Source organism: Kogia breviceps, chromosome 2 (assembly GCF_026419965.1).
Source record: "Kogia breviceps isolate mKogBre1 chromosome 2, mKogBre1 haplotype 1, whole genome shotgun sequence".
NCBI lineage: Eukaryota > Metazoa > Chordata > Mammalia > Artiodactyla > Physeteridae > Kogia > Kogia breviceps.
Genome location: NC_081311.1, coordinates 64,802,495 through 64,829,637, shown reverse-complemented (window position 1 = coordinate 64,829,637; position 27,143 = coordinate 64,802,495). Strand labels below are relative to the sequence as shown.

At 40.2% G+C, this 27,143-nt stretch overlaps 1 protein-coding gene across 3 annotated transcripts in view; it reads left to right on the top strand.

The window, feature by feature from the left end:
• TET1 (tet methylcytosine dioxygenase 1) overlaps nt 1-27,143 on the top strand; it is a 138,834-nt gene that overhangs the window by 23,665 nt on the left and 88,026 nt on the right. For 2 of the 3 annotated variants that reach the window (XM_059052655.2, XM_059052653.2), the window contains exon 3: nt 13,931-13,984. In XM_059052655.2, coding sequence (XP_058908638.1) covers nt 13,931-13,984 — 54 coding nt within the window. Of the gene's footprint in view, nt 1-13,416; nt 13,712-13,930; nt 13,985-27,143 lie in introns of those variants that run through there. The other variant, XM_067025477.1, reaches the window with a different exon arrangement.

Below are 27,143 nucleotides of genomic sequence, written 5' to 3'. Positions count from 1 at the left end.
GTTATACTAAGAACCTATATTCCCCCCATGAGGTCATCAGTGTGAGAATGGATCTGTTTGTAACATTGTGATAGACCCCTGAAGCAGGGATGCCTGAGGAACAGAAGTGATGTCTACAAAGGGTCTGGCAGAGTCCCTGCTACATAGTAGGTGCTTAATGTGGTGTTTATTGTTTTATCCTTGAAGAGATTTGCCTATTCATTTCATTACTTTCACCTATTTCCCTCTTGCTACTTGACTCACGTTACTTAGAGGAAAGTAACTAAAGTCCTCAGAAGTAGCCAGTACACACCATTTCACAGTATCTGCAAATACATTTTTCCTGCAGGAGCATTAGGATTATGAATGAACTGGTTTCACTGTTCCCATGTGATGCAGAATTATAACTGTGGTTTCCGGCGAGACGATGCCACAGTTATTTTCTTGTCCTTGTATAATGAGAGGGTTTTGGTGTTTCTGCCATATTCTAGACATTTACACTACACAGCTCATTTTCGTATCATATTTCATATGGAGCACCATTTTGTGGTGAGCTTTTTGTTAAAGGGCAAAAGTAGGATCAAGACAGGAGGAAGTGGGAGGACAAGACAGTGGAAGCCCACAGTTGATCCAAGCCATGGACTTTTGGAGGGAGCTGAACCAGTTTAGATTTAGAGAGAAAAGTGTGTGTGTGTGTGTGTGTGTGTGTGTGTGTGTGTGTGTGTGTGTGTGTGGCGGGGTGGGGGTTAGTTTCCCCCACACTTGGAGGAGTAAGTAACTTGTTTAGGAATTAACACAGAATTGCAGGGAGATTTGTCTACTAGGCAACATAAAATTAAATTACCTTCTTTATTCACCTGCTTCCATTTTCTAGGGACATTTCTGGTACACTATGAGATGTCAAAATAAACAAAAATCAATAAAACAAGGAAAACAAAACAAGGTAGTGTTTAACTTCTTTCTTTTTTTTTTTTTTTTTTTTGCTGTACAAGGGCCTCTCATTGTCGTGGCCTCTCCCGTTGCGGAGCACCGGCTCCGGACTCACAGGCTCAGCGGCCATGCCTCACGTGGCCCAGCCGCTCCGCGGCATGTGGGATCCTCCCGGACCGGGACACGAACCCGCATCCCCTGCATCAGCAGGCGGACTCTCAACCACTGCGCCACCAGGGAAGCCCTAACTTATTTCTTTTAAAAAAGTCAGTTACCAGGGAACTTTGTCTTCATTGATAATTAGGTACATAAGATTTTAACAAAATTTAAACTTCTTTGACGTGCAGTGCAGGAAACTGGCAAAGGAAAGGAAAAAGGGAAAAATTAACATTTATTGAGAGTCTACTATGGGCCAGATCCTGTGCTACAAAGCTTAATGTTACCATGTTTGATCCTGACAGTGACCCATGAAGTATAAGTATTAGGACTCTCATTTAGCAGACCAGGAAATGGAAACCCACATTAAAAAATGTATTAATTTCCCCTGGCTAGCAAGTAGTAGAGGCACTCTTTCCATTATGATAAAGGAGAATCAAACAATTTCTTCTTTTTAAAAAACTGAGATCTAATTCATGTATCATAAAATTCACTCTTTTGAAAGTGTACAATAGTGCAATAGTGGTTTTATATATATATATATTTTTTTTTTTGGCTGCAGAGCTTGTAGGATCTTAGTTCCCCAAACAGTCATCGAACCAGTGCCCCCTGCAGTGGAAGCACGGAGTCCTAACCACTGGACCACCAAGGAATTCCCGGTTTTTAGTATATTTACAAAGTTGTGCAACCTTTACTACAATCTAATTCCAGAACACATTCATCACCCCAAAAAAGAAACCCAGTATAATTAAGCAGTAACTCCCCATTCTTTTCTCCCTCAGCTCCTGGTAACCACTAATTTGCTTTTTGTCTTTATGGATTTGCCTATTCTGGGCATTTCATGTAAATGGAACCATACAATATTGGTCTTTTGTATCTGGCTTCTTTTACTTTAGCATAATGTTTTCAAGTTTCATCCATGTCATAGCATTTATCAGTACTTAGTGCCCTTTTATGGCTGAATAATATTTCATTGTATGAATAAACCACATTTTGTATAAACATTCATCAGTTGATGGACTTCTGAGTTGTTTCTACTTTTTTGCTACTATGAATAATGCATTTACGAACATTTGTGTACAGGTTTCTTTTTTGGACATGTGTTTTCAGTTATTACGGGTATATCCCTAGGATTGGAACTGCTGGGTCATATGGTAACTCTTTGTTTAACTTTAAGGAATTGCCAAACTGTTTTCCAAAGCAGCTGTACCATTTTAGATTCAACCATCCTCATCAAAACTTATTATCTGACTTTCTGATTATTGCCTTCCTAGTCGGTGTGAAGTGGTATTCCAGGATGGTTTTGATTTGCATTTCTCTAATGATAAATGAGATCAAGCATCTTTTCATGTCCTGATTGATCACTTGTATATCTTTTTTTGAGAAGTGTCTATTCAAGTCTGTCTTAGTCCGTTTGGGCTGCTGTAACAAAATACTGCAGACGGGGTGGCTTATAAACAACAGAAATTTATTGCTCATTGTTCTGGAGAAGGCACCAGATTGGCTGAATTCTGGTGAAGGCCCACTTCCTGGTTCATGGTTTGTGTCTTCTCACTGTGTCCTCACATGGTGGAAGAGGTTAGGGAACTCTCTGGAGCTTCTTTTAGAAGGCACTAATCCCATTCATGAGGGTTCTACCCTCATGACTTAAGCATCTCCCAAAGGCCCCATCTTCTAATATCATTATATTGGGCTTTAGGATTTCAAAAAATGAATTTTGGGGGGACACAAACATTGTGTAGTGCTTGTCATTTGGTAGCCACCAAACAAATGTTGGTTGAATTAAATGATACTAGTCATAGATGTGGAACTGGTATGTAATAAACATTGATATCTGAAGGGGTTAATAACAACTATTATATATTGAGTACTTACTAAGTGCCCGGTACTGTATTAAGCACTGACATGCTCATTATCTCATGTAATCCTTGTAATAATCCTATGAAACATACATTCTTCCCCCAATGTATAAAGTAAGACACTGAGGCTTAGACAGGCCAAGTAACTTGTCTAAGACTACACAGTTGATCTTGGATTAGAGCCCTTGGCTTGGATGGTAAGTGCTCATTTAAAGCACCATGTTCCCGGGAATTTCCTGGAGGTCCATTAGTTAGGACTCAACACTTCAGCTACCGAGGGCCAGGGTTCGATCCCTGGTCAGGGAACTAAAATCCCACAAGCGGCATGGCATGGCCAAAATAATAAATAAATAAAATTAACCACCATGTTTCTGAGCAAGGGCAACAAGCCAAATATATGAAGAACCTGGAGGATAGAGAGAAGTGGGGCCAGAATTGGACTGGTTGAGGATAGCCTTGCTCAGGTGATTGCTGCTATCTTTTAGACTTTTGAAACTTTGAAAGGGATGTTGTATAAGAATCTTATACTAGGGCTTCCCTGGTGGCGCAGTGGTTGAGAGTCCGCCTGCCAATGCAGGGGACACAGGTTCACGCCCCGGTCCGGGAGGATCCCACATGAGGCCCGTGAGCCATGGCCGCTGAGCCTGCGTGTCCGGAACCTGTACTCTGCAGCGGAAGAGGCCACAACAGTGAGAGGCCCATGTACCACAAAAAAAAAAAAAAAAAAAAATCTTATTCTAGGTTCATTTTAACAAGGAAACTATATAGCACAGGAAACTGTATAGCACTGTATAGCACAGGAAACTATATTCAGTATCTTGTAATAACCTATGATGGGAAAGAATCTGAAGAAGAATATATATATGTGCATAAATATATGTAACTGAATCATTTTGCTGTACACCAGAAACACACACACACACACACACACACACACACACACACACACACACACCCCACACAGCTCCCTAGGGACTTCCTGTGGTTAAGACTCCGTGCTCCCAATGCAGGGGCACAGGGTTGATCCCTGGTGGGTGAACTAAGATCTTACTAATAAATGTAAGATTATGTTATAATGGTATGGTGAAATTAGCATGCCCTAACTCTAGCAGAAATCTTGTTAATACTAGACTTATCTGGGACAGGTTCCAATGTCCCAAAATATTGTTTGCTTGAATATCTCCATTTTTATATTAAATGAGTTTTAATTGCTTAATACCTTGTTTATTTGTACATGTTCATGTGATAGCCATCATTCTCCGTTGCTGTAATGGAACCACCTGCAAGTCAGCTGCCATACCAGAAGCTTTTTTCATAGCCATTACAGCATTTAACCCTGAAGTCAGCTTTGTCCCTCACTGAGTCTATGGGAGGTTAACTTACATTGGGTCCCATAGTTAATAAGCATCATTGGGATTTGGATCCCACCAAGGACATACTGATCTTGTATAAGATCATATTTTGATATTGTATGATATAACATCTTAAGGTGGACAAGCCATGAGGAAATAATACTTTCTTTTCAAAAAATCTAAATTAATTTTCTTTTATCACATACATAGTTATGATTAAGACAATTGTTAGGTATAGTGGTCCTTCTTCCCCACCACCCCCTCCCCAAACCCACTAATGCTTCATTTATTATGATGATTAGCAAAAGCAGCCTTATAAAAATTTGGTACATATTCATAAAGTTGGAAACAATCACAGCATCAGTGAATGCAGTTTGACTTATTCTCAAATGATGTGCATGAAAGAACTGTTGTATGAGCAAGGAAAATATCAATTCACAGTTTATAAATATCTAGTAAAAACATTAAGAACAATTTATTTATTTATTTATTTTGCGGTACGCGGGCCTCTCACTGTTGTGGCCTCTCCCGTCGCGGAGCACAGGCTCCGGACGCTCAGGCTCAGCGGCCATGGCTCACGGGCCCAGCCGCTCCACGGCATGTGGGATCTTCCCAGACCGGGGCACAAACCCGTGTCCCCTGCATCGGCAGGCGGACTCTCAACCACTGCTCCACCAGGGAAGCCCCCATTTATTTTATTTTAAACAGCAAGAGCTAATGTACACTTTGAATAAGTGTTTGGAAGTCAGGTAAATCAAACAGATTTTGGGGAAAATTGCATTTTCTTAACTAGTCATTAAGAGTATCTATGGAAACACCATTATGATCGTTTAGGCTAAAACATTCCTGATAAAGATAGGCAAGTTTTTCATTTAAATCTGCACAGTTAACACGGGTATAACCTTGAGCTCCTTGTTGATTTCTAAGGTGGACTGTGGGGAAAATAACTTGTTTTCTTGCTAGGACAAATATATCTCCTCTTGATCCCACGAGTTATTCCCAAAGGGCTTTACATTGCAAAAACTCAAAAGGATCCCCTCAGACAACGAAATGGTAATCTCAAGTTAGAAGAAATGTCTCTCGGACTTCCCTGGCGGTCCAGTGGTTAAGAATCTGTGCTTCTGCTTCAGGGGGCACGGGTTCCATCCCTGGTCGACCCCTGATTGGGGAACTAAGATCCCACATGCTCTGTGGCCAAAAAAAAAAAAAAGTCTCTAGTAAGACTATCAAGGACTGTTTATTTATTTTAGTTTAAACAAGAGCTATTGTGCCCACTGAATAAGTATTTGGATATCAAGAAAGTCAAACAGACTTTAGAAAAAATTAATTTTAGGCATTCTATAATTATAAATATTGTGGGCTCCATGTCAAGTTTTTTGTTTTTTCTCTCTACCTGAGTTAAGCTCAATGGAAAAGTTATTCACTGTCAGAGATTCCACAGGTGTTAAGCAGTGCCTCGAATATAGCTGGTGTTCTCTGTTCTATTTCTGGAATGAACAAAGGAAGGGCATCCCTTTCTCCAAACATCAGAAGCATCTCTCCAGTACAACCAGAGTTACCCAGCTGAAAGAGTAACATTTCTTGGAAGGCAAATCTTGCTTCTCCATAGATTGTGTGGGACTCGAGTAAATTAGTTCAAAAACTAAAGTGGTTAACCCCTTCCTGAGTAACTGATCTCATCTCAACAAAAACCTACATACAGGGCTTCCCAGGTGGTGCGGTGGTTGAAAGTCCGCCTGCCAATGCAGGGGACACATGTTTGTGCCCCAGTCCGGGAAGATCCCACATGCCGCGGAGTGGCTGAGCCCGTGAGCCATGGCCGCTGAGCCTGCGCGTCTTGAGCCTGTGCTCCGCAACGGGAGAGGCCACAGCAGTGAGAGGCCCGTGTACCGCAAAGAAAAAAAAAAACACAAAAAAACTCCCTACATACACTTATTCTCAAAATATGGCTTTACTCTGATTAGGAGACTTAGTTACATGAGGTTTTTTTTCTAGCTAAAATACAAAGGTTTCAGACCTAGGATAAACCAGTCACCTCTCCTTATTTCTCTTGAAAAGGTAGCTGTTTGTGATGAACAACTTAACAGGGGTATCATTGTTGTCTTTTTTTTTTTTTTTTTTTTTTTTTTTTCATTGTTGTCTTTTGAAAGGACCAATTATGGAAAGTTGAAGGATGGAACAGAAACATTTCAAACCAGAATGGTAGAGATTTAAGGCTGATTACATCTCTTCATATGCATTCTCAATGACCAGCATTAATGCCCATGTTGTAGCATACCTATTTATATGCATTTCTCCCCATAGTGTGACTGTCAATAGCCACAGAGCTCCCAGTGTCCTTGTATATGTTGTTACCTCCATCTGGGGCACATACTTTTCTTCTGTCCCTCTACGTTTAACCAACTCCTACTTACAGTGGAAATAAATGTCACTTCCTCTGGGAAGCCTTCTCTGGTCTTGCATAGATTTCTGGACTCATCCCCTTTCTATACTACTTCATAATAATTATCTGTTTGTGTCTCTCCTGAGATGGTACGGTCCGGCGGGGGGAGCGGGGAGCCCAGCACCATGTCTGCATATTGAAAGTGCACAACAGTTGTTTTAAAACAACACTATTGTTTTAACGGTTTTTGGTTATTAAATGGGGGAATTTCGTTGTAAAAACATGAATTAACAGATTGGTTTGATTTTGCTAAACTTAGGAGACACCTAGGTCTAACTTTCTCAGAAATAAGTTGTATGTGTGTAAATGCTTTGAGTTTCTCAGTAAAACAAGACAGTTTTAGGATTTTGCTATTAGATCAAAAACTGAGGGTATTGGACTTCCCTGGTGGCGCAGTGGTTAAGAGTCTGCCTGCCATTGCAGGGGACACGGGTTCGAGCCCTGGTCCGGGAAGATCCCACATGCCGCAGAGCAACTAAGCCCGTGCACCACAGTGACTGAGCCTGCGCTCTAGAGCCTGGGAGCCACAACTACTGAGCCCGTGCGCCACAACTACTGAAGCCCATGCACCTAGAGCCCATGCTCTGCAGCAAGAGAAGCCACCACAATGAGATGGCTGCACACCACAACGAAGAGTAGCCCCTACTCACCGCAAGGAGAGAAAGCCCCCGTGCAGCACCGAAGACCCAACGCAGCCAAAAATAAAAAATTAAAAAAAAAAAAAAAAAAAAAAACCCTGAGGGTACAGTGCTCTCTAGAGTCAGCTCTCTTGCATGAATAACATAGAGAAGGAGCCCGAAGGTACAGAACTTCCTAAAAAAAAAAAAAGAATAACATTAATTATAAAATACACAGGACAGACTAAGAATAATAATAAGAATTCAATATATCATTCACAAAAGGGGAAAATTTTCTAAATTGCAGCATCCTTTGTGATTTGTTTTAGACAAAAAGCTATAGATGCTGTTATTGGATTTCGCTGTTCAAATTATGGATCTAGACTGTAATAGAGGGAGTAGACTTGTCAGTTTCAAGTTAGTACTACGAATTGTTGAGAAGAAATTGGGGAGAGGTGATATTTTAGCCCCATTTAGTCTCTGGCATTATCTGTGGTTCACCTCATTGTCACCTGTTCTCACTTGGCAGCTGCTGAAGATCACTGCTTGCTTACTTGTTCCTTAGTTCTTGCTATTGACGAGCAGTTATTTTTACCAGCAGTAAGCAGGACTGCTAGAGAGAATGGAGTTGGATACTTGGTAGACCAGGCCCCTTAGAGGGAAAAAGCATTACTGCAGATAAGCGTCAGGGAAGGAAGTGGGGGAGGGAAGCCAGGGAAAGGCTGTGCCAGGGGATCGACTCAATCACTTACGATTAAAAACTGAGAAGATCTCCAGTGTTAGCCTTTCAGGTTCCTGTGTCTCACACTACATAAAATCAAACTCACTTTAAGATCTCCATTAGAATTGTTCAAGTATGGAGGGCTACCCTGCTGGCGCAGTGGTTGAGAGTCCGCCTGACAATGCAGGGGACATGGGTTCGTGTCCCGGTCCAGGAAGATCCCACATGCCGCGGAGAGGCTGGGCCCGTGAGCCATGGCTGCTGAGCCTGTGCGTCCGGAGCCTGTGCTCCGCAACGGGAGAGGCCACAACAGTGAGAGGCCCGCGTACTGCAAAAAAAAAAAAAAAAAAAAAAAAAGAATTGTTAAAGTATGAGCTGCCTTTTTTTTTGTTATTCTTATTGATTGAAAGGTGGTACTAGGAATATATTAACCAAGTAGCACAGCAAAAGCTATGTCTCCAACAGTAAATAAGAGACATATAGGAGGATTTCATGGGAGACATGAGTGTGGCTAATATTGGAAGGATTTTGTGCTGCACAGGTGTCAATTTTGAGGAATAGTAAATAACTCGAGATTAATTTAGAAGAAGACTCCTCCTAGGCAGTATTTGTATGTCTAGTTTCTTGTGGGTACAGAATTGCTTATGTTTAGAAAGAGATGTAGGATTTTGAAATTATTCATAAATTTATCTCTGAGGGCACACAATATTATCTTTTAAAAAATACACTAGGGTTTCCCTGGTGGCGCAGTGGTTGGGAATCTGTCTGCCAATTAAGGGGGCACGGGTTCAAGCCCTGGTCCAGAGAGATTCCACATGTCACAGAGGAACTAAACCCATGTGCCACAACTACTGAGCCGGCGCTCTAGAGCCCACGAGCCGCAAGTACTGAAGCCTGTGCACTTAGAGCCTGTGCTCTGCAACAAGAGAAGCCACCGCAATGAGAAGCCTGCACACTGCAACAAAGGGTAGTCCCCGCTCGCTGCAACTAGAGAAAGCCCACACGCAGCAACGAAGACCCAACACAGCCAAAAATATATATTAATTAATTAATTAATTAATTTAAAAAAATACTAATCTTCTTTGGACTTCCCTGGTGGTCCAGTGGCTAAGACTCCTCGCTCCAGGCCCAGGTTCCATCCCTGGTCAGGGAACTTCCATCCCTGGTCAGGGAACTAGATCCCACATGCCGCAGCTAAAGATCCTGCATGCCGCAACACCCACATGCCGCAAGTAGGACCCGGTGCAGCCAAATAAATAAATAAACAAATATTAGGAAAAAAATACTAATCTTCTTGAGCTGCTGTTCTAGCCTAAAAACGATGCATGTGAGGGGTTTTTTTTTGGAAGTATTGTTGATTTACAGTATTATATTAGTTTCAGGTGTACAACATAGTGATTCAATATTTTTATAACTAAGGGTGTGTGTTTTTTTTTTTTTTTGCGGTACGCGGGCCTCTCACCTATGTGGCCTCTCCCGTTGCGGAGCACAGGCTCCGGACGCGCAGGCTCAGCGGCCACGGCTCACGGGCCCAGCCGCTCCGCGGCATGTGGGATCTTCCCGGACCGGGGCACGAACCTGCGTCCCCTGCATTGGCAGGCGGGCTCTCAACCACTGCGCCACCAGGGAAGCCCAAGGGTGTGGTTTTGAAGTGATTTTTGTTTTTGTTTTGTTTTTGGCCGCATCACACGGAATTGGGATCTTAGTTCCCGACCAGGGACTGAACCCGTGCCCTCTGCAGTAGAAGCGTGGAGTCTTAACCACTGGACTGCCAAGAAGTCCCTTTTTTTGTGTGTTAAAATGGTTCATTTAAGGTTATTTTGGGATATTTGCAAATTCTATTGTTGAGTAATGAAGAAGAATTATAGAGAGAGCAGTGTAAATGGTTAGATTCAGGCTCAAGTTCAGGTTTTAACTTGCTATGTAACCTGAGTTAAGTAATTTTACCTCTTTGGGCCTCAGTTTATCTATGACCTAAATTTTCTCTGGTGCTCTTTTTTTAAGCTCTAATCACGTGACTTTTTAGAGAAAAGAGATAGATCTCATTTTGTAATATTTGAAAAACCTAATACACTTGAGTTATTACAAAATTAAGTAACTCATGCAACTTAATAGTGGTCCCTTGTGGGAAAAACAAATAGATTTAAGTGACAAAAATAAGTTCTGAATAAGCTGGACTACAACACAATGTGTCTTAGTTTCTCAATTTGTCATTCATTCAGCTGGATCGAGTTGTATGCATTTTGCCCTAAATAATAAGATAATGAGAATGGCTCTCGACCTCCACTTTCTCTGCTAGTAATTTCTGATTATTTTCTCCATCAAAGTTCATGTCACCTAAGCCTTGAGCTGAGATGGACAAATCGCTAGGTGTAGGATTTAGAACAGATGGTCACAACTAATTGATGTTACCAATCTACTCTGTGTTCAAACATGTATAGATCTTCATGGTGTAGTATCAGTTGGATATTTGGAGTTAATGTTAGTTCTGGTCACTTCCATTAACCCTCATTTAGCTGGGATGAGCTTTGGCTTTATTATTAACTCATTTTACAGAACACTAAATACAGACCTTCGATGTTTGCTTAGGTTGCCAAGTGCGACGTTGTGTGGTTTCATGAGTATCCCATGCAGTGAAAACGCCTGTCCATGGGGCTTTAAAAAATGGACCTCTCACCAGTGTGGATATTCAGTAGACCTAACACTCTGATCCTGATTTTATTTTATTGAGGCAAACATATGGATCACACAGGTAATAAAATGATTTAAAATATATAATTATATCTTTTTTATTTTTTTTGCCACATGGCACATGGGATCATAGTTCCCCAACCAGGGATCGAACCCGCGTCTTCTGCACTGGAAGCACGGAATCTTAACCGCTTAACGGCCAGGGAAGTCCCCTATAATTATATCTTAATATATCATGGCCATTTTACTAAAGAGTGAGCAATCAACCTGGGAAAATGTTGATGCTTTTTAAAAGTGTTATTCGGCTTTTCAAGGGGAGAGGCATAATCTGTAATTGAAATGGAAGACACTTTAAGAAATGTAGGGCTACCCTTGTATGCATTGCTGATGGGAATGTAAAATGGTAAAAAATAGTTTGGCTGCAGAAAATGGTTTGGTGGTTCCTCAAAAAATTAAACAGAATTGTCATATGATCCAGCAATTCTACTCCCAGGTATATACTCAAATGAATTGAATGCAGGGACTCAAGTAGATACCTGTATACCCATGTTCATAGCAGTATTATTCACAATAGTCAAAAGGGAGAAATGACCCAAAAGTGTATCAACAGAAGAATGGGTAACAAAATGTTGTTATTTAGCCTTAAAAAGGAATGAAATTCTTAATACATCTTACAACATGGATGAACCTTGAAAACTTTATGCTAAGTGAAATAAGCCAGACATAAAATAACAAATATTGTGTGATACTACTTATATGAGGTACCTAGAGCAGGCAAATTTATAGACTCAGAAAGTAGAACAGAAGTTAGCACAGTAGTGGGGAGTTACTGTTAAATGGGTACAGAGTTTCTGTTTGGAATGATGAAAAAGTTCTGGAAATGGAAAGTGGTGATACTTGCACAACATTGTGGATATACTTAATGCTACTAAATTGTACACTTTAAAATGGTTAAAATGGAAAATTTTATGTTATGTATATGTTACCACACACACAAAAATCTCCAAAGAGAAAGAAATGTAGGGTTAAAAGGTTTTGCACTCATTTTCAAATCTTGCATTTGGTCCTGTTTTTCTACCCATTCATTTCACGGTTGCTTCATTCCCCACAGAGAGCTTTTTAGCGTGGGCTCAGTGTGCTTAAAGTTGCTGTGGTGGATGTGGTTAGGTCAAAATCCACTGGTTTTGCTTGCTGCTTACATTTGTTAAAAATTTTGAAAGTGAGTGGGTGAGGGAGAGGTAGTTTAAAGTGGGGAAACAATGCATGTTGGACTTCCCATTCCAACAAGAAAAGCGTGCTTTTGTGGCAGACTGAAAGGCTAGGAATCAAGGGTGATGAAATACAGGCTTTCCGGCCCTCTCTCTGTTCCCGATTTCTGGTTGTGGGAATCTGTTCTGAATCCAACTGCAAGTGGAAAACCAATCTTTGGCTGAGCAGCCAGTGAGGCCCTCCTGCCAATCCCCCAAATGTGCTGCTGAAACTTTGGCCCTGTGAGGATGGAGCTGAGGCTGTCTTCCCAAGATCTATGCAGCTGTCAAGGTGGCTGTGATGGGACTGTGACTGGCCTCTGCACTGCATTTTGGCAGTGACCTTGAGACCTGCCAGCTCAAACAGCTGTCCTGGTTCTTCGTCTACTGCCCCTGTTACATGTCCAGGAGGCTGAAGGGAGGGGCTAAACTCCTCTGGCTCTGTCATTCCCAGGGTCTGGCAAGTTCTAACTGTGGTGCCCAGCTCTCCCAGTGCTTACCACCCACTGGGCATGGGGGCAGTTCAGGTGTGTTGAGTGTGGCTGGTTGCTTGTTCCACCTCTGGCTCAGCTCCCAATCCCTGGGAAGTAAGTGGCTGTGTCTGTCCATCAGCCCGTGCACAGACAGGCTCCACGTGGGGACTTGTTTGGCAGCTCTGCGGAGAGATGCTCAGTGACAGTTGATGATCTTGGGAGGCGGAGGAGCCAGAGGTGCTTCCTGTGTCCCAAAGTTATGAATCCTCCTTCTGGAAGGGATGGATTTCTTTGGGAAATGAAGGTCATCAGAAATGTCCAGAGCAAGAGAGAGAAATCTTTTTGAAATCTCCAGCCACTGAGAGTGGCAAGTGTATTTTGAAAACTCCTCCACCTCTCCTTGTCCTCATATCCTGTCCCTTCCCTTTTAAGTGGCTTTATTATTATTTTTTAATCCGCCTTTATCATTGGACATTTATTGACAGAAATCAAATTGCTGTGTTTCTGGGCAAAGCGCCTGCTGCAGAGAGGTGTGGTTCCCGAGGAATGAGACACGCAGCCCAACAGCTGAGCCTACACTGTCCTCACATAACCTCCCTGCCTTAAATATCGCCAATATTTAGCCTTGCCTTATAAAGTAAAAATGCACAATACCTTCCAGAGTTTCAGCAAGCCCAAATGCCCCCCTCAGCTCAGTTATATCTCCTGTACGTTAAAGGCAAGACCGCGCACCCCTCCCCCCGCGCAGACCTGCCCTCGGAGCCGCCAAGAGGTTACTAATCAGGGAGAATCCGCCATCGATCCGATGGTGGAGACCTGGGGGATTTGTGTGCATTGTTTTTGCTGAAGCCTCCTGTGATTTCGGCGCGACCAGATCCTCTGCAGCGAACTCCATGTCGCAGCTTGTGGCTGCCTGTGTCCTGTGGTGAGAGCGGAGCCGCACAGGAGATCCTTTGTCTAGGAAGGCTAGGCAGAGAAGATCACTTTGGAGTTGCTAAGCTCTGCATTGCCATTGGCTGCACTCTTTGTGGGGCTGTTTTTGCAAAAGGCATGCCCAGCACGTCTACAGTGCTGGCAGGCCAGGGCTGCCTTTAAACACCATGATAATAATACCAAAAAGCAGTTTGCAGAACTGTTCAACTGTAGAGGCTTCCTCTGCAGAAGCAAGCAAGATGGCTACCTCGTGGGCTTCGCTGTGAAGAATGCAGAGGCTAATTAAGACAGACTTTAAGGGGAAAAAAGGGTATTTCCCTACTTCATCTTTATGCAAGGCTATTTTTCAGTGACTTTTGAAGTATACATTTTACATAAGCTCTTTAGGTTCTGTCTAGCAAACATGTTGATGATTTTAGATGGTATAAGTAGTTTTATAGAGAATAGCCAAAAATTTTGGAGGGGGGAGGTGGGAGCTAATTTTTTTTCTCTTATACGGAGGCTCATTTTGCAATTTGATTTTTTTTAGGTTATAAAGGAAAACAAGAGGCCCCAGAGGGAAAAGAAGCCCAAAGTTTTAAAGGTAATCAGCTATTGATTAACTAATATTTAATATTTTTCCATTTCATATAGTATTTTTCTGTCACTTAGGGGTAAATTTGGAGTACAGTGGATGTAAATTCTCCCAGATTTTCAGTAGATAAATGAATTTTCACTCAACTAAAGTGCTTTCTCTCTTTCTCTCTCTTTCTCTCTCTCTTTTTGATATGTTGCATAATATGCATATCAGCATCCTTTATTTTCAACTCCACACGAGTCTGCAGAAAGAAAACTTTATATGCAAGTGTTGTGAATAAAATTTGTGGCTTTTTTTTGTAGCTCCCTTTGTAGCATCTGCATTTGTGCTGTTGCACCAGTATGTAAACTTCAGCTCTTAAGGAGAAAGACACTATTTAAAGTTGACAGCTATGATCCATTGTGATTTTAATGGACCTTCCATTAGACACTATTTTAAAATGTGTGATTTTTCCAAAGGAAAAGGTGCTTAGAGGTTCTAGTTCAGCTTGAAATGTGTAAGCCATTGAGGTTTTACAGCCAAATTACAATTGCTTAATCCCAAATTCTCATTATATCATCTTTAATTTGGGCATTCATGGAGCTGTAGGAATGTGTATGTTTTCTTTATTTTCAGTAGTTTGCCTAATGAGTATTTAGTAGTTACCTAATTCAGTTATAAGCTAGCAGTCTGTTATGAGCTTTGTATAGTATTTAAAATGGTTAATTTAGAAGCATATGACATTACTAAAAGTTCAAGACTAGCTTTAGCGAATAGGTGCTTATGTGTTAAAGGTTATTGCTATTATGAATGTAAGTATCCTGAGCAGTCAACCTTTTTAATTCAAGAAGACATATTAAGCAATAAAATGACTGGTCTTTAAAATTATATTGTGTATATATAATTGAAAATATCTTACCTTAATCTTAGCTTTTCTTTTGCAAATAAAGTTTTGGCAGTCATAGAGGAACAACATGTTTGAACTATGGAGATAGCACATTTTAAAATCTCATTTGTTTCCTCAATTGTGTACCTTGAAAATGCTATTGACATGCAGAACCAAACCTTGCATTGCTTTCTAATTTGTCTGACCACTTCAAGTTTCTGTTTCCTGTGTGTACACAGCATTGCCATGTATATTTTTCATCAGCCAACAAGTATTTATTTAATATTTACCACACAGTCATCAATGTGCCAGGCACTGTGAAATGAATGAAATTGCTTGGCACAAATTCTCACTGGGCCTGGACAGATAGAATACTGGTTATTTTCAAGGTAAATTAAACCCTTCTCTGTTTTTCTCCTGCATGTTGATCCACCTGCCCCCATTTAATCCTTTCCCCTCCCCCAGTTATAGAAGAATATCATTAAAATCCCTAAGTATTTCTTAATCTCTTTTTACACTTTCTGTGTTGGGTGTATCCATCTCAGGTGTTTTGTCTTAAAATCTTAAAGTGAGAAATAGTTTTAGTCCTGCTGTTATAAATGGCTCTCAAATTTGTGTGTGTGTGTGTGTGTGTGTGTGTGTGTGTGTGGCGTGGGGTGGGAAAGCAGCATGGAAGAAAGAGATGGAGACTGCATAGACAAACTAACATGGACTAATCTTGGTAGCTAAATCATCACCTGCCTTTCTTACAAGGTAGAATTGGACTTTGGGAATACTATTTAATTCTCTCTTTATTTTGTTAGTCTGTGGGTGTCCTGTCACCTGAAATAAATTTCAGAAGTAAATATACTGTGTATTGCTTTTTTGAATCATGGCAATGGACCCTGACTTTTAAAAAGAAATAAGTGCCTGTGGATGGCTGAAATTTATGTGCCACAGCAAGCAGAACCAAACTGTTGCTCACTTCCTCTATAGTTATCAGTTGTTGTACAACAGTAGAGAAATGCTCTAAAAAGAAAAAAATTTTTTTCTGATGTTGGCACTTTTAAATGTTTTCTTTAATTTTCTGTTGGGCATAATTTTTTTTGTTCTTTTTCAAAGAAAGCTTTGTTTCTCTGGTCCACAGTAGAAATGCTAAAATACTTTCAGATTTTAGCTTGATGTATGTAAAATATAGTTAGAGCAAGTGTAGAATATTATATAACCCTGAAGGAGATGTTAAGAAAACTAAATCCAACTTTTGGGAAGGAGGGTGGAGTAAAAGTAAAACTTTCCATTTAGGATTTTATAGGTGAGAACTTAACATTCCAGCTGGCTGCTACCCAGGGGATCAGTCACAGGAATCTACAGGTTACAACTTGGTTTCCTTTCATAATTCTTTCTTTGCTTTTGGCATTGTGCCAGAGTTCTACTCTTCTTCCTTTGACTCTGGCCTCTTAAGTCTTCACATCTCCTGGGTCCCTTGCTCTTTGTCAGGGTGGCTGCTAACTATAGGTATCCTGACTCATTTTCATCTTCATCTATTGGGAGGTAGTTGGATAAATGAAGAGTCTGACTAAGGAAATTGGGAATAGAATTGAAGCTTCTCTCATCCTACTCTGAACCTGCTAACTAAATACTGAATCCAGTTGTGGGGCTGAAATTGCCTGGTGTGTCTCACACCTCTCATCTTTAAACATTCTATTATCTATATCAAAAACCTGTATGCATTCTATTACAATTCGAAATTTAAAACTGTACATAGTGATCTCAAATCCCAGACTACAGAGAGCATTTTCCTCGACCTGAAATGACGGTTTCTGTCCAAAGCACTCTAATGGCCAGAATGGGTACCAAATGATGGGGGTGAGGGTAGGGGTGTTCAGCACAAACTCCTGCCCCCACTGGGGCTGAAGGACCAGGTTCCTCCTCAGGCGCTCTTGTTGATCACTGGAGTTGATCTGTCTTCATAGATGGCAGCATGTTAGCTGTGCTATAATTGTTTGCTTGACTCTTGAGTAAGGTGAAGGTATGAGATGATTTCAGGCCTTGATTCATGAACTTTTACTTGTGAGTGGCATGGTTTGGAACTCGTCTTGGTAGAAACGTTTATGTAAATAATCACTATTTTGTGTTTCGGGGTGGGAGAAAGTCAATTTTAAGGTAATATCACTTTGGTTAGGTTGTCAGTCCCTGTCCCTAGAGAAAATCAGATTACACAGTCAGTTGGGAATATTGGGGAGAATTTAATAAAGGGATTGTTTAAAAGGTGTGGGCAGGGTTCAGAAAAATCTAGGGATGCCAAAGCATCCCAGAACTAATGACAGCAGAGAGATGTTGCCACTCCTAGGCCTGAAGGGGCAGGGGCTTTTGTGTGGCCTTTGATAATGAGATCTTCCTTGAAGAGAAAGTCATGGTGAGGTGGGTCTGGAAATAAATACTCTGTCATCCAGTTTCCTGCTGCTTTCATTGGTTGATCCCAATCAGAAGCCAAAAGGAAAAAGGGAGCCTACTGATGATGAAATATATCTTGTTCCACCTCCCGTGTCATGTAAGAGGGTGTAGAAGATGGAGTGGGGACCTGAAAGGCAAACCAAACATATATTCAGTATCACTACTGACCACAGAGGCAGTATGGTTGGGTCAAAAATAGTACCAGAATCATGATTATGTAAAGTAACACTGGACAGGGTTGGGTGAAGTTTATATAAGAACTCTATACTATTTTTGCAACTTACCTGAAAATCTAAAATCATGTCAAAATAAAAAGTGTGGGTATCCCTGAGAATGAACTGCATTTATACATTCTGTAATTTCTTGTCTGGTAAGGGAAGGGACATTTTCTAGCTATTTGATTATAAAATATCATCAAAGTATTATTTGGAAGAACTGGGTGAACAAATATAAAGAAATGTCAGTGGATATTAAACCAGGAAACTGTCTACAAATGATTTAGAAATGAAAAAAAGAAAGAAAGAAAGAAAACTAATTGATCTTATTGCTAGCTTCTATGCTGGCAACCCTGTTCTTCACTGTTTCCTTCCTTCCTTGGTGATGCTGATAAAAGTAGAACGAGTGGTTGTTGGGGGGGCAGGGTGTGGGATGGGGGTAAATAAGACATGTTTCACTAGGAGAGAAGGACAAGACACTGGCGTGTAGCTATAGTGGTAAGTCTTTTAGAAACGTTTTAAAAGGAGAATCAAATCGTAAATGAATCACATTCATATGTGGTCTTGATTTACATGACAGTGATATTCAAAATATTTAGTACCATCATTGCCTGGCACACAGTTAATGCTCAATATGTGTTGTTTCTTGAACAACAGTATTATTAACATTCGATAAATACTTTTTTAGCCCATACTAAATGCTGGGCTACAATGGTGTGTAAGACCAAAGTGATTTCAGCCCTCAAGGAGATTAAATGTTGCCCCCCCAAATTAAAGACAAATTAATAAATTACAAATTATAGCATATACTTTGAAGGAAACAAAGAAACCAAAAAAAATTTGCCAAGACAGGGGAAAACACCCCCTAGGGAAATTTACTTGGTATCTTTGAGAACTATTCCCTTCATTTGTAAATTGTTACATACACTAGTAAGGGTTTAAAACTACCAAATTAGATACAATTGAATTACCCTGTTTATCTTAAAAACTCATTAAGCTACAAGAAATGAAAGATAACAGTGTTACTAAAGATTTTTTTTCTGTGCACACTTATCTACAACTTTGTTTCAGTTAGTTAAAGAAATCATTGGTAAAATGATAAAACTTTTCTTAACTCTAGTTATAAAGTAACATTCCATGACTTATAGCAGCAACATGTTACAAATTTTAGTGACATCCTATACTGAGCATGGTGGTTGTTCAGGGGGGAAAAAAAGCCATTTGATAGTCTTTTTTTTGGCTGCACTGTGCAGCATGCATATCATAATTGCCTGACCAGGGATCAAAACTGCACCCCCTGCAGTGCAAGCATGGAGTCTTAACCACTGGACCGCCAGGGAAGTCCCTTGATAGTCTTACATTGTCCCAGGCAAAGAATCCCAGACTTCTGAATATAACAGACCATGAGGGCAGTGGGGGGGGCGGGCGGGGGAGATTCAGAGTGGTGAGAGCATCCATAAAGGGACACCAGCTTTATAAACAAAACAATAACAACAACAACAAAAAACCCCACAAACATATAAATTGGAAGAAGATAATCTCAGAATATAGGGTGGTCATATAAAATTTAATAATTTAGCCTTATGATTAAATACATGGTCCTTATTTTCCTCATGTCATAAGTTGGCAAAAACTATCAAAGACTAGTGCTTATCCATCAGTGTTTATTCACATGCTCAAAGGCACACATGGGCCTTCTGGTTTGCATACCCAGAAATTGTAACATAGCATTTTGACCAGGGACGATGAGACTGAGTTCAGGCTGAGAACTCAGACTCAGGGCTGAGTTCTCACTAAGTCAGCTCACACACAGTCAAATCATTCATTTATCATCGGAACATGAACATTTCCAGTGATTCAAAATTCATGTCCATTTTGTAATTTCTAGGAATGATCCCAAACAGAGAATCAGAGTGAATAGAAGCCAAGTGGGGTGAATAGGCTTGAAGAAAATTTCATTCAGGCTACAAAAAAAGTCTGTTGAATTTTTCCTAGCTTAGAAAAGAACATATGCTTTGTGTCTTGAATCCTTATGCTCATCTGATAATATGTTTGTGTTTTGATAGTGCGAGATTCATACTGTTTTCTGAGGTCTGCCTTCCTTATTGTATAGCTCTCCATCTATTGGCTAGAATATCATCTCAATAGACAGGTAAAAATAAGAACTGTTAAATTTTTGTTAAAACGTCACTAGTATCTTAAGTCATTTTCAAGTTATAATTAATTTTATAATGCAATGCCTTTCAATATTCAAAATGTGTCATAAAAATAATATTTTTAAAGATGTGATGGCAAGGGAACTTCCCTGGTGGCGCAGTGGTTAAGAATCCACCTGCCAATGCAGGGGACACAGGTTCGAGCCCTGGGCTGGGAAGATCCCATATGCTGCGGCACAGCTAAGCCCATGTGCCACAACTACTGAGCCTGCGCTCTAGAGCCCATGAGCCACAACTACTGAGCCAATGTGCCACAACTACTGAAGCCCGGGCGCCTAGAGCCCGTGCTCTGCAACAAGAGAAGCCACTGCAGTGAGAAGCCCATGCACCGCAACAAAGAGTAGCCCCCACTTGCTGCAACTAGAGAAGGCCCACGCACAGCAACAAAGACCCAACGTAGCCTAAATCAATCAATCAATCAATCAATCAAACCACATTTAAAAACCTTTGGTTAAAAAAAAGATGTGATGGCAAGATTTATTCACCACAGTGGCCTATTCAAGAGAATGAAGATTACAGTGTCATTCTTTAACCTGTTCTGTTGCTTCATAGTTTTAAATACTGTTTTAGTACTTTTTGAGCTAAAAATGGGACTTTCTGCACATGAAAAATTTTAAGGGAAGAGATGTTACAGTTTTATTATCTATGTTTAAAATTAATGATATATGAATTTGATTAAAGCATAGGTTCTTTTCATGGTTCTAGGGAACCAGATGTTAAACAGTAAACTTATTTTAGCAACTTGGTTATTTTTAAGTCACTAAATTATTTATTTTAAGCATTATATTGTGTGTTTAATTTTAAATATAGTATACAAAAATACACACTCATAGGATCAAAAGATTGTTATAGACTTAAGTGAATTATTTAGTACATGTTATATTGCCTAGGACAGCTTGACATATAGTAATTTCTCAATTAGTGGTATTATTACATCTAAAGGTATAATTTATCCTACTAAAAATATTAAGTGAGGCTTTAAGAAAATGTGTATTTTCTTAGCAATATATTTGCTTGCCTTATTTGAGAAATATAAACCTGTATTACAAAAAGACTTTTCTTTCCTTTTAAAAATGTCACATCTGCTTTTTGTAATAAGAATTATCAGAAAGGAGTCTTTAAACCTTGACTATATTAAATTTCTCTCTTTCCTGTTTTATTTATATGTATATAGTTAATAGAATCAATAATTGTATAATAGAGACTAGAATATCATCACTATGAAAAATAATCTCACGGCTGATGGTTAGTTTCAATTATAGAACTCAGCTGCAGGGCTTCCCTGGTGGTGCAGTGGTTGAGAGTCCGCCTGACGATGTAGGGGACACGGGTTCGTACCCCGGTCCGGGAAGATCCCACATGCCGCGGAGCAACTAGGCCCGTGAGCCATGGCCGCTGAGCCTGCGCGTCCGGAGCCTGTGCTCCGCAACGGGAGAGGCTACAACAGTGAGAGGCCCGCGTACCGCAAAAAAAAAAGAACTCAGCTGCAAAGAAAAACGTAGACTAGGATGAACACATTTGAAACAGCATATAAGTTATAGTGATGTTTGCAAGTTCTGTACCTTAAGCATGATTTCTTCCAGATAAAAATCACATAAGAAAGTTCTCACTAAATTATCACAAATTTTATCTTAGATATCTGAATGTATCTTTTTCTTGGAAAATAATGTTTTTACTTAATATCTTGTGTGTTCATTCTACTTTAGAAAGGGAAAAAAATCTAATAACTGTGTATTCCACTTCTTGAAGTAAGTTTAATGTTAATTTAGACATAACTTCTCTGAAAATAGAGAAGAGAAATCTGAAATTTTCTGAGTATTTAATTTTTTCTTTTGCCGCTTGGCATGTGGGATCTTAGTTTCCTGACTAGGGATCTAACCCGTGCCCCCTGCAGTGGAAGTGCAGCGTCTTAACCACTGGACCACCAGGGAAGTCCCTGAGTATTTAATTTTGATATCATGGGTATTTAGGGCTTTTGATTACTTTTAATTTTAAAATTTAAACCATGTACCTTTTTGTGGTATCAGCATTACCCAAAGGAAAGTGCCTGACTGAGGGAAATTTAATTGAACTATCTGAGAGCTATTTTAATTTTGGGGGGGGGGATTACTTTTTTTAAAAAAATTAATTTATGACTGCCTTGGGTCTTTGTTGCTGCACTTGGGCTTTCTCTAGTTGTGGCAAGTGCGGGCTACTCTTCCTTGTGCGAAGGCTTCCCATTGAGGTGGCTTTTCTTGTTGTGGAGCACGGTCTCTAGGCATGTGGACTTCAGTAGTTGTGGCATGTGGGCTCAGTAGTTGTGGCATGTGGGCTCAGTAGTTGTGACACATGGGCTTAGTTGCTCTGTGGCACGTGGGATCTGCTGAGACCAGGGCTCAAACCGGTGTCCCCTGCATTGGCAGGCTGGTTCTTAACCACTGAGCCACCAGGGAAGCCCTATTTTCATTACCTTTAAAAAGGAAACAGTAACTAATCCACACTGTTGTTTAGCAGATTACTTAATTTTAAATTTACTGAATTTATCCCATCCAGAATGGATGTTCAATAAATGATAGCTATCATCATCATGATTGTTTTTGTTATGGTTGTTAATATAAAATAAAATCCTTTATAGAATATTGATGTGTTTAGATTTTTAGTTGCTTTTATTATTCATTAAACTAGATTGTAAACCTCTTAAGCTTAGAGCAGCATTCAACTTTGTGTTCTGCAGTCATAATGTAATATCTTGTGCCTACAACTCAATAAATGTTGGTTTAATGAATGATTGAATTAATGCATTTCATGGCCTAACTTTATTTAGTCAGTTAGGTATGAGGTGTAAAAATTATTATAGTGACATCTGGGTATATAAGGGAAACTGCACTTTCTGAAATCATCAGGCCAGCCTTGAATACTGTTGATAATGAATTGCTATGGAAATCAGGACATATATCTAATATGTTTATTTATTTATTTATTTATTTATTTCGGTATGCGGGCCTCTCACTGCTGTGAGAGGCCACTGCTGTGGCCTCTCCCGTTGCGGAGCACAGGCTCCGGACGCGCAGGCTCAGCGGCCATGGCTCACGGGCCTAGTTGCTCCGCGGCATGTGGGATCTTCCCGAACCGGGGCACGAACCCGTATCCCCTGCATCGGCAGGCGGATTCTCAACCACTGCGCCACCAGGGAAGCCCTAATATGTTTATTTTAATTTGATTAATTGTTCTGTAAATTTTGTTTGAAAAAATCAAACCTACAGAAAAGTTGAAAGAATAACACATTGTACATCAAATTTTTTTTTTTTTTGCTGGATCATGTGACATTTTACCTATAAATGCTTCAGCATGCCTCTCCTTAACTGCAGTACAGTGATCACACTGAGGATAGTTAATGATTCAGAAGATACTGTACATTTAAAAAATCTTTTCCATCGTTTTCCCCTCTACACCCCCCAAATCCTTTTTAGCTGTTTCCTCCTGATCTAGCCTCTAATCTTAAATCATTATCTTGGATTTGGTTGTCTTGTCTCTTTGTTCTCCTTTTATTTGGTCTTACTATCATTTTGAGTGTGTGTGTGTTTTTATATAAATTTATTTATTTATTTATTTTCAGCTGCATTGGGTCTTCGTTGCTGTGTACGGGCTTTCTTTAGTTGCATTGAGCGGGGGCTACTCTTTGTTGCAGTGCGCGGGCTTCTCATTGTGGCGGCTTCTTTTGTTGCGGAGCTCGGGCTCTAGGCGTTTGTGTTTCAGTAGTTGTGTCACAGGGGATCTAGAGGCTCAGTAGCTGTGGCACACAGGCTTAGTTGCTCCGCAGTATGTGGGATCTTCCCGGACCAGGGCTTGAACCTGTGTCCCCTGCATTGGCAGGCAGATTCTTTTTTTTTTTTTTTTTTTTTTGTGGTACGCGGGCCTCTCACTGTTGTGGCCTCTCCCGCTGCGGAGCACAGGCTCCGGACGCGGCGCAGGCTCAGCGGCCATGGCTCACGGGCCCAGCCGCTCCACAGCATGTGGGATCTTCCCGGACCGCAGCACGAACCCGTGTCCCCTGCATCGGCAGGCGGACTCTCAACCACTGTGCCACCGGGGAAGCCCCAGCAGGCAGATTCTTAACCATTGCGCCACCAGGGAAGCCTATGTGTGTGTTTCTTGATTGGTGATTTTGAACACTACTTCTCTTTCATTACATTTTTATAACATGTTTTGATTTGAAGATCAAGCAATCTGGATAAATTACAATAAATTTCAGGTGTCAGGTAGTTGTCCAATCTACATTTAACTGTTGGGGTCTTTGTCAGAGATTGTCCAATGCTTCCTGGATTGGATCCTAAATTCTTAATTAGAGGAGAGTAGCAGATTGAGAAAATAAATGTAGTTGGCTAAACTCAGAGATTAAATTGACCTGCCCCATTTATACCAGGTAGTAGCAGGGAATGGAAGAGAAAATGGATACCTTAATTATGGTTTCACTGAAATAAAGAAGTGGAAAAAAAAATGAAGTAGGGGTATTTATAGAGCCATGGGGAAGCACTTTCAATACTATTGGCTTGAAGTCAGGGTATTGATGAACCTTATAAAAATCTGAATGTTATTTGCTGATTAAAATAAATAGAAGCTATTTCAAAATGTTGATTTTTGTCACTCTACACCCATGAAATCTAGTTTATGCCCTCACTTAATGGACAGGATAAAAGAGTTGCAGTTTAGAACATTTCATCAGAAGTTTAATCCAGCTGTCCAGGGTTTACTTAAAGCCTCTGATATTTGACCACTTCATTAAAACAAGTTAGGAGGGCTTCCCTGGTGGCACAGTGGTTAAGAATCCACCTGTCAATGCAGGGGACATGGGTTCGAGCCCTGGTCGGGAAGGTCTCACATGCCACGGACCAACTAAGCCTGTGTGCCACAACTACTGAGCCTGCGCTTTAGAGCTGGCGTTCCACAACTACAGAAGTCCGCTAACCTAGAGCCCGTGCTCTGTAACAAGAGAAGCCACCGCACTTCAACGAAGAGTAGCCCCCACTCCCTGCAACTAGAGAAAGCCGGTGCGCAGCAAAAAAGACGCAATGCAGCCAAAAAAACCCCACAAAAAAACCCCAAACAAACAAGTTAGGACCATCAGAAAACTGAGTTATCTGGGCCACATTTCCTAAGATACTATGCATCATGACATACCATAGTTATATAAGGGACAGGCTAATTTTGCTCAGTATAATTTCTAGTGAAAAATTGTCAAGATTAATTTATGTGCTGCCCATGGTCAGAAAAAAAGAATATAAACAATGTGTTTTTCTATTTTGATTTTTGAGTCAGAAAACTCAAATTTGTTGGTCAAGCAGTGTAATATGCTCAACTCCAAAATGAGAAAGCATCTTGTCTTCCTGCTTCATTCTTGTTAGCTTCATTAAAATTAAAAAAAAATACTTTGACATAATTTCAAACAACAGAAAAGCTGCAAGAGTAGTGCCAAGTATTGTCATATGTCCCTCACCCAGTTTACCCATGTTAACGTTTTATCTTATTTGCTTTATCTCTCTCTCCTCATGTGTAAATTTTTCCCCCTGAATTATTTGAGAGTAATTTCAGACAAGAGTTCTCTTTACCCATAAGTACTAAAGTGTGTATTACAAGCAAGGACCTCTTCTTGCATAACTTATAGTACAATGATCAAAATCAGGAAATTAACACTGACACAATACTATTACCTGCTGATCAGAATTCACTATTTGTCCTTAATAGTGTAGAGCATATCAAAAGATAATCTTAGATTATGAATTTCATTCAGTTGTTCTGTCTCTTTAGTTTTATCAGTCTGACATTTTTCACAGAGTACAGGTCAGTTAGAATGTCTCTTAATTTGGGTTTATTTGATGTTTGCTCATGATTAGATTCACGTTATGCATTTTTAACAAGAATGCCACAGAAGTGAGTTAGTGGGGTTTTTTTTCCAGTGAATCGTATCTGGAGGCACGTGATGTCAGTTTGTTCCATTATTACGATCTTTACATTGAAAACTTGGTTAATGTGGCATCTGCCAGGTTTCTCCTAAGTTACTCTTTTACCTTTTGCAGTTAATATCTCCTGTGGAGATACTTTAAAACTGTGTAAGCATTCTGTTACTTCTCATTGGTTTTTAGTATCCATCCATCCATCCATGTTTCCTGTCTGATGTAATTATGCTGGACTCCATTTTAAGCTAAACATTTCATTTTGTATTTTGTTACCTTTAAGGCATCTTGACTTTCCATTGGGCATAGAAATGGCACATATTTTAAGTTTTAGAGATTGAATGAATAAAACTTTTAAGTAATAATGAAAAATGTCTATAACTATTTAATGTCCTATCGTACAGTGTAGCCAAATGGTTAATTTTGGTTGAGAAAGTTGGACTCGGGTCACTATGATAAAATGGGTATAGTAAGGATCCTGGGATGTTGAAAAACTGCTGATATGAGGATGATGAGGCTAACTAGGCATAGAATTCCAAGAGAATGTGACTTAGACTTCATTCCTTCTTTATCTTGTCCTTTCCACTTTTATCTTCCCGGCAGCCCTATCTTACCAAGAACTGCATACAAAAGAAAGAAGCCTAACTCAGAGGTACTCAATGGAGACAAAGTAAAATAGAAGATAACCAGTCAAGCAGTGACAGCCTACTCCCTCAGTCTAGGACAAAGTAGCATTAAAGACAAGGAAAAAGATTTGTTTATGAGCCAGATAGGAAACAAATTACATTAAACATCTTTCAGGGTGTATATAAGTAACAAAACTCACAAAATTAACTCCAGGTGACCTTTATAGATTATCAGAAGAGCAGCAAAAGCATACTAAAATCCTGTGTACAATTAGTGATCTGAGACAAACATCAAAGTGTAGTCAAAATTTTGTTGAGGGAGAAAATGCAGACATCACTATGATTCAAAAGGAAATACAATTAACTCATTTAAAAATAGTTTTAAATTACAAAAAACAAGAATAATCTTGAAAGGAATTCAAACAAGTGTATGAAGGAAAGGAAAAATGTTCTCCTTTATACTCATTGTCCCTCCCTTCGTTCATCCGCCTTATTCTCACATCTGAGGGGTATAACCTCTTAGTAATTTTGTGGGTATTCTTCCAGATAAAGTCTGTATACATACCAGTGTAGCTATAGTTACATATATGTCGTGTATATATACAATTGCATCAACTCATTCTTTTTAAACAACGGCTTTTTTTTTTTTTTGCGGTACGCGGGCCTCTCACTGTTGTGGCCTCTCCCGTTGCGGAGCACAGGCTCCAGACACGCAGGCCCAGCGGCCATGGCTCACGGGCCCAGCCGCTCCGCGGCATGTGGGATCTTCCCGGACCAGGGCACGAACCCGTGTCCCCTGCATCGGCAGGCAGACTCTCAACCGCTGTACCACCAGGGAAGCCTGGCCTTATTTTTTGAAATGTACTTTATATATGGTGAA